Below are 12033 nucleotides of genomic sequence, written 5' to 3'. Positions count from 1 at the left end.
ACGCAAGAGAAGCAGGTGCAAACCGCTTCCTCGCTGTGCTAGGGTGTGTGCTAAGTAGAGCGTGGCCGCATTACGACGTGCCCGCCTACATTCTCAGTTAGAATGTTGTCTATATTAATATTATAGACGGGGACTAAATAATCTACCTGGCTTGACAACACGAATAATTCAGGCGAAATGGGATCACTCTGACGTACCCCACATCCAAGTTCAAAATACTCGATAGCAGTACCATTACCATGAACGAGTACAGTGGCTATAGTTCCTTTATAAAATGTTCGAATCGCTTGTCTGAACGTTGGTCCAAATTCATAGTGTTTCAGTACCATGTCCAAAGCTGGCCACAAAGCACTATCGAAAGCTTTCGCGAAATGTAACAAAATTGCACCGGCATTGGGTAGACAAGCATTTTTAGCGCATTCTTGGAGATCTTGAAAAGCCATAAATGCTTGTCGAATAGATCGTCCTTTGTTAATTTCAAATCGATTCGTATGCAATAGTTATAATTAAATGTCCGCCATTCTATAAGCTAAGACTTTAGTTCCAAATTTTGCGTCATGGTTAAGCAGGGTGAGTGGTCGGTAATTATTAAAAAGATATATATCGCCTTTCTTTTCAGTAAGGAAATATACGCATGTGGGCCGATTTCTGTGGCGACGAGGGCGAATTGATTACCAGTCCCTCAATTCAAAATTTAACGCCTTGCTTGTAGCGGCAATTTTCGCTAGTACTACTTCAGTACTAAACTGCACTGATAACAGTGAAGGTGAGGTTCCTCCAAATAATTTACGTTCACGACATGCAGAGAAACGTTTTGAGTAGCTAAGGAATCTCAGCTACCAAAGGTCAATACTATGGAAAGCTTAGTATAGATTAAAAGAAAACCGCGTTAAAATATATTTAAATTCCTACGTAACGATCTTCTTATCTGCTGAATTTAATAATCAATATCAAGTTATGTATTGTGACCCCTTATGCACCGCTCATTCGTGCGTCTGACAGATATTTGTGGGATTGATTTAAATCAAAATCAACCAATTAACATAACTGTTGTCGTATTGCTTTAATATTTTCTCTTATAGGAAATAATTTTCATTGAGCGGGATACCCCGTTGCATTTCTTCCGTCAACATGTTGGTTTTACCATGTCCTTGAGGCCCACCATTATCTGATGAACGCTACTTTAAAAAACAATAGAATATTAAAAAGGTCAATTAAATTTTAAAGTACATATAATATTAAAATACCAATTGAACTTAAAGTACAATTAAGCTTTAAAGTACAATTGAGCTGTAAAGTACAATATAATAGTAAAAAGCTCAATTAAGCTTCAAACTACAACTGTGCTTCAAGGTTTAATTGACCTTTTTAATAAAGTATGCATAAGCGTTCATCAGGTATTTGCTGAGCTGGACCTCTAGGACATTGTTCTATACTGGGCTCAAGAGAGGCTATACTGGCTGCCGAGATGGATGCTGCCGAAGGCCATCAGGGCAATGACAGCCCCTTGGCCGTCTACTTCCAACCAGGACCCTAAACGAGCCCAAATTTCTTATAATGGTCCGGCGACATTTAATGTTGTCAACCCTAAATGGCCCGCGTAGCATTATCTACCTGTTGCGCACCGCCGTTTTTAATACTATTGACACCATTAATTAATACTTGGATAATATGCAACGCCAACATGAGGGTGGCCATATGCATGAGCGAACGTCAAAATGTTTATTGCTAGTCGTAATTAGAAGCCCGCAAGACGACAATGACATCGTTACAATTATTTTTATCGTTATGACAAACCGCGCAGGTTTACTATAAAAAACTAAATACCGTCAGCTTGTACGCTGTGTTATATTTTTGCTGAACTTGCGCGAGGGGGATAAAAAAAACTTTGCTTAGTTGTTGGAGGGTTTTCTAGTTGGGACGGTGGTTCAGTGCCCTGCACTAGGCCCGTATCCACCTCCTTCGTTTCGAGGGGTTAGTGCATATGCCTCAGAGGCGTTCTTCAGCCTCAGTGCGAACGAAGCACTAAGGCTGAAGGACGCCTCTGAGGCAGAGAGCAGCCTCTAAGTTGTCGTTGATCAATTAGGATACGAACCTGAGAGCTCTTGGAACTAAAAAATAAACCACTTTATTCGTACATATTGCTGGCTCCAGGAGCTGCAAGAGTATGGGGATTTGTTTGCATTACATAACGGGTCAGGTGGACTCGTGTCCACCCCACCACGATGAGTTACCAAAGCATTATCAGATTTCTGTTCCGCGGGGTATAAGGTATTCTTTAGATCGTCACGGTACATAACAGTGCTATATTTACTACAATAATTAATAGCTTCTTGGACCTTGTAAGATCTATGCCTACCATGTGTTGGATCTATCCTAACCATTATCTTTGCTGTGCTTGAGGACCAATTGCAGGTTTGAAAGAATAGTATATCGACAGTGTTAATTATGTTGCGTGACCAGACAAACCACTCCGCCGCTGTGCCGTGCCAATGAGCATGCTTTTTAATCGCCAAAATAATAGTGGTTGCCATCGTCGCGCTTTTCCACTCGACGCGCTTCACTTCAAATACTGTTGCACTTGTTCCTTGAACAAAGCGAACGACTGTTACAATTGTCCACTGTAACGAAGCGCCTCAACCACGTCAAGTCAGAGGTCCTTAAGCGTGCCATTTTGCGAATCATCTCTTGTTGTTGCGCTATCATTACAAGCATATTTTGCATGAGCGCTGCGTTTGAAGGCACGTTCATGGATTTTACGTACCACTTGATCGATCGGAGGCCGTAGCAGGTACGGTAAGGTCAAGTCAAGAGGTCAGGGTCAGAGTTGGTTGCTGGACCAACAAGTGCTACCAGATGTATTGTCCGAGCTGGTAAGAACAAAAACGATGATCTTTTGATAGGTCCTTAATTCATATATATATGCTACTCTAAGCCTAATGATTTCTTTTCTGGATTCTTGACTTGATTATTCACTGGATTTTTTTTATGCCGACATTATCTACTTAAAGAGGTATTGTTCTTCGGCTGTCGGCATGCGTATACGCGATTACGCTCTTGAATTTGCATTTTCCGTCGTGAGCTGGCGCATCGCGCCCTACACCAAGCCTTTCGATCAGAAGGCTGTGGACGTACGGTTGGAACCAATCACTTAAAAGATCCACCACAGAACTGAGCACGAATTTGTACCCGCAGATCCGCAGACCCTTCAGATCCGACTTCGTGACCGACTTCGAAATCTTACTCAAGCGCAGTGTCGGGATCTTGGAGACTTTGTGAATCGCTTTTAATAGCTGGTTACCAATCACTTCAAAGATGCACCACAGAACTGAGCACGAATTTGTACCCGCAGATTCGCAGACCCTTCAGATCCGACTTCGTGACCGACTTAGGAATCTTACTCAAGCGCAGTGTCGGGATCTTGGAGACTTGGTGAATCGCTTTATATAGCTGGTTATCCAAGTGCGAAACATGAGTGACGTCGACTCCGTCTTTTACTTTACGAAAGGCCTGCAGCATCAAACACGTGCCGAAGTTGAGTATCGCCGTTGCTTGACTCCCAGTCTGGCATTAATGTCGCATATGACTTATAGCGTTCACATTTTGGCTTAGGAGTTTGAGTCGTGCGCCACAACTTTATCGACCTGGAAGGATTACTCGTCAACGTTTTAAGGATCACCAACCTATTAATTCTTATAGGGGCTATGGGTAAATCTGCACAAAAAAATTTCCAATTTTTTTCCAATGGAGATTGACAATGTGGAAGTAGTGTCATGGGAAAAGTGTTTTCAATGCAAGTTGTGCTTCTATTGCAAGAGGCCAGGACATCGACTCGCAGATTGCCCGACGAGGCCACAAACTAAAGCAGTATCAAGGTTGAGAGCGCGGTTGGGATGATTGAAAGTGTTCACGATGAAAGTGAAGCTGTTGACGAGACTGTCGTGTTGATCAATTTACTGTGAACGCGATTGATGTCATTTTGTATAATAAGCAACCTTTTTGTTGCGCAAGCTTGTTAATTTTGATGGTGTACTAGTTACGTTTTGCTGTATTGTGGGGCCTCGACAAATGTATTCGCCCTTGAATTGCTTTTCGAGTTGTTAGTGCGCAACAAGGCCAGTTAGTGCGGTTTGATGTGTCTCTTACCTCACCGGCGGGGCTAGCGACAGTTGAGGCGACACTGCAGGCTTGTTTTGAACATGACCTTCACGGAGACCCAGCTAGATGCAGATCATAATGTGATTTTTGGTATTCCGTGGTTTTTGCAAATACGCCCCGCAAATTGACTGGACATCAAGCCATATTTGCTTCAGACTCAGCCCGATATCGGTAAACAGGAAGTTCCAGCTGGAAAAAGGCAGATACCTAGCGACACCGCTTCCAAGGCAGGAGGTCAACCGCGCAGATTGTTCGTGCGCAGGAATGAATACGCAGAGCTGTCTGTGGTCAAGGTTGCTTCTGTTAAAGTGGATGACAATGTCCCGGGTTGGCTTGGCGGTCTTTTTAACGAGTACACCGACATATTTCCAGCTAAGCTGCCAGACGGACTTCTACCGGCACGTGCGGTGCACTTCGACGTCGAAATGAAATCAGATGCGATTCCAAGTTCACGAGCGCCGTTTCGTCTCTCTAAGACCGATCAAGAAGCTCTTAAAATGTGACGGGCTAAAGTTGCCCTATGTTACACAGTCCCCGTTTAGTAGACTTTTTGTACTGAAGGGGATAGTCAATTACTTAAGCGAAGTAATTAGACCCACCACTTGGGTGTTGTTCACATTGTAACCCACCCTTGCGTATGTGATGTCTCTGAGGGCGTTCACATTAGGAGGGATGGCGGCTGGCGCCATCCGTTACGCGAGGTATCTATAAGGATACGCTCGAAAAACATATTAGTGTCTATCTACAAAGATGGCATTTTAAAATTGGTTAAAAATAAGTATTTATATTTAATACGATTAAATGTAACTCAGTCTGAAACATACTTCCTAGTTCGCAAGTGTGCACGTGGAGCCGGATAACCGTTTCCGTGACGCCACTTGTACTAAGGGACTTGGTTCGTTGGGTAAGGTCGCTTAGGCGCCCACCAACAAATTCCCTGCACGTGAGAGAAGACGGCCAAACCGCTTCCTTGCTGTGCTAAGATGTGTGCTTAGGTAGAGCATGACCGCATTAAGACGTGCCCGCCTACATAAAACCTTCGTTTCTGAAATCCGTGCCGCGACCCGCATCTCTGAGCGCGTCAGTGAGGATGAGTCTCAATATCGATTGGGCTCATTTCCCCTATCTCTCCGATCATCATCGAGAGTTGGCTGAGCCCATGGCTCAGAGACTTGGTGAACAAGCCCTGGCCAGGCTCTTGGGTAGTCCTCTTGAGCTACATGTTGCTCAGTTGGAGAAGTTTGAGGCATTCATGCTCAGACAGCGGAGAGCCGCGTCCAAGGCACAGAACCATGCTGCGGCGGAGTCCGCCACTCAGACTCAGATGAGCTGAGACGTGAGCAGGCGCGGACCGATGATCTCAACAGGACTGTTGAGATGCTCTCCTCCCGGCCGCATCAACCGAGGCCCATTCGGATGGACCCGCCCAAGCTCGTTGGAACTGCTGCGCACATTATTGTCCACTAGCTTTTAGCCGTGGAGCAATGCGGTGTGGCGAAGCTCATCGAGGACGACAGCCGGATGGTTTCGTTTGCCATGTCGCATATGTGCGGTAAGACCTCAGAGTGGGCTTACTGGTCGCTTATGGCAGACGTTAAGGCGTTCCCTTTATGGGCGATCTTGAATACAAAGATTCGCGCCATTTATCAGCCGCATAACAACGAGGTGTTGGTTCAGGCGCGCTTCTTTGAGGCGCGACTGGCGAAGCGATCTCTGTAAGATTATGTGCAGGAGATACGCTCGCCGTCGGCTTCCATTATCGTAGGTCCGATTCCGGAGCACACCGAGGTGCCAACGTTAATGAACAGACTACGGCACGGCACATCGCGACAGGCGCTTTTTAGAAAGGTGCCATCGATGATGGAAGAGGCAATCCAAATTGCCTTAGTTAAGGAGCAATTCCTACAACCGTGCCTTGGCGACAGCTTGGTATAAGCCGTCGGCCGAGAGGTCACATGCCACTCCCATGGAGTTGAAAAATGCTGACGTTGTCTCTCTGAAGCTACCCCTAAGCTCAGAGTTGTGGAACAAATGGGTAGCATAGTCCCTAAGGTCTCGAAATTTCGGAATTCAACCCTGCTGGTCTATAGCGCTCAAGTACGAGGCTATGACCAGGTGATGATCCTCCTAGTGGATTCGGGTATATCACAAGATTTTGTAAAACTCGCGGCTCTAAGAAAGAGACCGGTGATGTTTGAGTCGCTTTTCCAGGATGGCAAGCGAGAAGAGGCGACCGTTCGTTTAGCTATCGGCGCTCTCGTTAAGCCTGAGGGGGGGGGTTCAGGTAGAACTCACCTTCAGCTTTAGTGACTTCTCTTGTAAAGAGAAGTTCACAATGCTAGGTATGGAGAGTCCGTATGACCTCATCCTAGGCATGCTATGGTTGGCAAAACACCAACCATGGATAGACTGGCGTACACGCACAGTTGCGAACTCTACGCAGGTCACCGGAAAGGATGTGCTCCTGCGAGACGTGTATGCAACTGATGTCGTGTTGAACACAGTTGAGAGTGCGTTGACGGGATGTCAAACGTCACGAAAGTCAACCAAGAGCCCTTAGTCTGGTGTAGTTAGAATTGTACCGACCGGATGTCAGGTGACGCAAATTCCTACTATGCTCGAGGAGACTGAGGTAGTGAAAAGGGTAATGACAAGAAGTCACGTGTCCCAAAGTCCTGCACAGAACCGAGAGCCACTGGTAGGTGACGGCGGACTGACAGAAAGTCAAGCGTCGCATGAATCGGCACAGTGTCTAGAGCCTGTGGCGGCTGGAAGAAGTGCGTTAGCCAGGAGAGCAACGGCACCCGCTTCCCAGTCAAAGGTCGTGGTGAATCGAAGAACGAGTGCCTGACAGATTAGGACGATAAAAGGCACGTCTAAACAAGTGACCTTTGGATCAGTCCTAAAAAAGAGGACGGGCCTTCGAACGAGGTATTCGAGGCCGTCAAAAACGAAATTGCGGAGGCATCCTCAATTAAGGTGATCCGATAAGACTTTAAATCTGCCGAGGAGATAGTAAATCTCCCGGAGATGCTCGTGGGATCTCTTCCTTGCCGAATTAAAGGATGGAAAGATCCACGAAATAGTCACACCAGTTCCAGAAGAGAACTTGGTGGACTGTTGCTCGTCGTCCACAATGGATGAGAGCGTCCTAGAAACAGACAAAAAGAAACGGTTCGCTGCTCAAGGCAAAGATGCCTTGAGAGACAGTCCGTTCTTTGAGGTTCTGTGGAAACATCGCGATGTGTTCCCGGAAGAAGTGCCGAGCCGCTTACCAGCAGATAGGGGCTTCGGGCACGAGATAGACCTCGAACCTGGCACCAAGTATTGTGTGACCAGGCAATGGCGTTTGCCGAAAGAACAAGTCGATTATATCGATGAGTTCTTCGACAAGCGAGCCAAGGCGGGACATGTGCGTGAGAGCAAATCGCCTCACTGCAGCCTGACCTTTTGTGTGCGTAAAGCCACAGGTGGATGGCGCGTGGTTCATGCTTACAATAAGCTGAACACGGCGACCATACCGGCGCAAACGCCAATCCCGCGGAAAGATGTCTTGTTGAACTCCATGGGAAAGTCAACTATCTTTTCCGCGTTGGATTTGAAGGATGGCTACTATCAGGTACTCATGAGAGAGTCCGATGTAGCCAAAACGGCAGTAAGCACCCCAAGCGGTATGCTTTGGGAGTGGCTTGTGATGCCCCAAGGTTTGAAAAACGCACCAGCGACATTCAACCGAGTGGTGGCTCACGTGATGCGTCAGCACCGTGCCTACGCGCCTCATTACTTTGACGATGTATTCGTGCATAGTAGGGCCGAGGACGGGCTGAGCGCAATAGAGTCGCACAAGCGTCATTTAGACGCTGTGTTGCAGACTTTAAAGGACGCCCAATTGTACGTCAACTTGCAAAAGTGCGTCATAGGGGTCCCTGAGATACCTGTACTGGGCTGCATCGTTGGTACACATGGTGTACGAGCAGACCCAGACAAGGTAAAATCAGTAAACGGCGAGCATACCGGCGCAAACGCCAATCCCGCGGATTGATGTCTTGTTTAACTCCATGGGAAAGTCAACTATCTTTTCGCGTTGGATTTGAAGGATGGCTACTATCAGGTACTCATGCGAGAGTCCGATGTAGCAAAAACAGCTGTAAGCCCCCCTCCAAGCGGTATGCTTTTGGAACGGCTTGTGATGCCCCAAGGTTTGAAAAACGCACCAGCGAAATTCAACCGAGTGGTGGCTCACGGGATGCGTCAGCACCGTGCCTACGCACCCCATTACATTGACGATGTATTCGTGCATAGTAGGGCCGAGGACAAGCTGAGCGCAATAGAGTCGCACAAGCGTCATTTAGACGCTGTGTTGTGAATAGAGTCGCACAAGCGTCATTTAGACGCTGTGTTGTGGACGTTGAAGGACGCCCAGTTGTACGTCAACTTGCAAATGTGCGTCATAGGTCCCTGAGATACCTGTACTGGGATGCATCGTTGGTACACATGGTGTACGAGCAGACCCAGACAAGGTAAAATCAGTAAAGGAATGGCCAATCCCACGGCATGTGAAGGATTTGCGCCAATTCCTAGGGCTCGCTTATTACTTGCATACATATAGCAAGAATTCTGCTGAGCAAACTAAACCATTATCTGACCTCCTTAAAAAGGACGCAGAATGGGTTTGGTTAAAAGAACAAGATGATGCGTTCACATCAGTGAAGCAATCTCTTATTACAGCGCAGGTCTTGGCATTGCCAGACGCGGATAAGCCCTTTCGCGTCGTCTGCGATGCAAGTAATTGTGCAATCGGCAGCGCGCTCATGCAGAAGGGCAATGACGGCGTTGACCGTGTCTTCTCTTATCAGTCCCGGATTTTAAAAGCCGCGGAACTGAATTACCCTGTGCATGACAAAGAGGTACTTTCAATAACGTATACTCGTATTAAAATTCGTGTGCACCTATTGGGCACCGAACCATTTGTGGCTTATACGGATCATGCATTACTGCGGACCGCAATAAACTCACCGCACCTCTCACCTAGAATGGCAAGATGGCTCACAATCTTCTCTGATTTTAATTTAAAAGTTAAATATAAGCCGGGTAAGTCGAATGTCTTGGCTGATGCTTTATCGCGCAGACCAGACTTCGAGACAAGACACACGGAAAGTGTGCCTGCTGTTGGATCACTTCGGTGGACGAAAGGTTTCCCTTCCGTCGCACCTGAAAGCTAAGCTAAATCGCTTTAGCTACACCGATAGCATGTTATGGCATCAGCTGCCACCTTGTGATCCCTTATGAATCTATGTGCCTCATGACACAGACCTCAAGCTGATGATCCTTCACGAGCTCCATGATGCGCCATCTAATGGGCCTTTGGGCCGTGAAAAGACATTCTGCCACCCTTATGTTGATGAGTGTTCAAGTATATTCGCTCTTGCAAACAGTGTCAGCGCATTAAGCCTGCACCGTCCAGCAGTGCGCCACTAAAGGCCGCTACCGATTCTAACGAATTGTGGAAGTCCGTAAGTCTGGACTTCATGTTTGGTATGCCGCCCGATTATAAGGGTCGGACGGGGCTCGTCGTCTTTGTAGACAGACTGAGCAAAAATAGTGCATTACCACCGATTTACGGGATTGATAAAAAGACTTAAATCAACCAATGAATATCAATTTCACATTACTGCTATAGTCTTATGTGTAAGGATTTATCTATATTGTTATTTCTCAATAGGTTACAGTAATTATGTAACAAGCTGCCCGTTACAACTAGCATGGACCAAGCGTGCAATTAAGAATAAGGTTGTTTATGTAACGGGGTGTCCCGTTACATAAGTATTATTTTCTATAAGAAGAATAATAAATATTATTTTCGATGAGAGAAACAAAAAGAAGAAGTGCAAAATTATTATCTTTATTATTTTTGACTTAAATAGCTCCAGTAATACCAAATTTGGTATTATTGATGCAATAAGACATTAGCTCTATTGCTTGGTTGATTTAGTTTAAGTCAACCCCGACAATCGTTTTAAGACACGATTGTGCGGTGCGCAAGGAGGCGCCATACTTAGCTAGATATTAAAATAATAAGTTCTGTTGTAGATAGAAGGTCGTTACGTAGGAAACTTACTATATTAATACAGTAATACTTTTCCTTAATTCTAAATCCAGTGAATCACCTTTGGTCCTTAGCTACTTAGAAACCTTCCTCTGTATCTTGCGTACGTGAAGTTCGAGGCACCCTACCTACACTGTAATCAGTGTAAGGTTAATTAGTACTTACCAGTACTAGAGAAAGGTGCCCAGTTACAGTTTTCCCCAAAGCAAATGCATAAACTTACTATGATTATTGCTAAGTTAACTAGTGGCTCAATATATGTCTTCCTTACTATATAAACTGCTAATTTGGCTCCTTCGGAGGTGATTGGACTCACAGTCACGTAAACACATGTCCGTATATAAATTAAAGAGGCTAATATCGCGCATTTGCTTCTGTCTATCCAAAGCCGTACCAAATGTATTCATACTTTATCCTACCGGGAATAAAAGTTAAAAAAATCACTATTAGTGGGAGAACATTCATCTACAAATATAAAAGGTTTCTGATTGGCCGCACAAATGAAAGTTGCAAGTCTCCTTTCGAAATACATTTGTTGAAGTTCAGCTAGTATTTGTATTTTATTTTCTTATTTACCAGAGTTGTAGGCGGGCACGTCTTAATACGGCCACGCTCTACTTAGACACAGACCCTAGCACAGCGAGGAAGCGGTTAGACCGTTTTCTCTTGGTGTGTAGTGAGGTAGTTGTGGTGGGCGCCTTAGCGACCTCACCCAACGCACTAAGTACTCTAGTAAAGTGTCGTCACGGGATCGATAATCCGGCTCCTCGTGCGCAATTACCAAGTAGGAAGTAGTTTTCAGACTGACTAATATTTAATCGCATTAAATATAAATACTTATTTTTACCAACCAAAATGTCATCTCTATAGATAACACTTGATTTGTATTGCGAGCGTGTTTTTCTAGATACCTTGCGTAACGGATGACGCAAGCCGTCATCCCTCCTAATGTGAATGCACCTTTGTGCATCACATACACAAGGGTTCGTCACAAATGTGAACCACACCCGAGTGCTGGGTCTAATTACTTTATTTAAGTAACTGACCATCCTCTTAAGTACACCAAGAGTACTTAACGGGGACTGTGTATTTTTAGGGCAACTTTAGCCCGTTACACCATCCTCCCCTTAAAAAACGAATTTATATTTTAAATTCGTCAAAGACTAGCAAGGAACTGCAAGACGCTTTACGCGCCGCTAGTTCTCTCAATCACTCTAGCGACCTGTGTTTTCATACACGGCGCTAAAGATGCCACCTAAAAGGGGCAGTGTTGGTGGGTCGTCTGCGAAGACGCCCACTCAACCTCGCACAAAGCGCACGCGCCGCGTTAAATCGCCGGCCGCGTCCAATGCCTTAGTCGAACCGCCGACAGCTACTGCTGCTGTCTCGTTAATGGGGCTAAAGGATCTATTTCACTTTAACAGTGAGGATGCGGATCCGTCGCTCATTGTCGATTACAATGAGTCGACACCGCTGCCTTCACCTCATAGTAGTGATGCGGACAACGAGCTCATGAGGAAGGATAATGGCGCATTATTGCTCATCCAAACTTCTCTCATGGCTCACAACATGGAGAGAGCAACATTTACGAATGCTGTCTCGTCGTCTGCGCTGAATAGCGCAGCGACAGGCAATGAGAGCGCTGCCTACAAAGCCGCAGCCGCTTCTCCGTTGGGTATGACTACAACGTCTTATGCTCAGACCATAATCCATAATGGCTCTGACATAGAGGATTCGGAGGTCAAAGCTCCGTCGACGACGCGTGAACG

At 45.8% G+C, this 12033-nt stretch overlaps 1 protein-coding gene across 1 annotated transcript; it reads right to left on the bottom strand.

Moving 5' to 3' along the window:
* Positions 1-3309: 3309 nt before the first annotated feature.
* On the bottom strand, positions 3310-3519 carry CCR75_006516 (uncharacterized protein; the record flags this gene model as incomplete). The annotated part of the gene is made up of 1 exon (XM_067964586.1): positions 3310-3519. The coding sequence occupies one exon, from the start codon at positions 3517-3519 to the stop codon at positions 3310-3312; it is 210 nt and encodes a 69-aa protein (XP_067815371.1).
* Positions 3520-12033: the final 8514 nt, after the last annotated feature.

The sequence above is a fragment of the Bremia lactucae genome, linkage group LG1 (genome assembly GCF_004359215.1).
Source record: "Bremia lactucae strain SF5 linkage group LG1, whole genome shotgun sequence".
In the NCBI taxonomy this organism is placed as follows: Eukaryota; Oomycota; class Peronosporomycetes; order Peronosporales; family Peronosporaceae; genus Bremia; species Bremia lactucae.
This window is presented reverse-complemented; position numbering and strand designations above follow the sequence as displayed.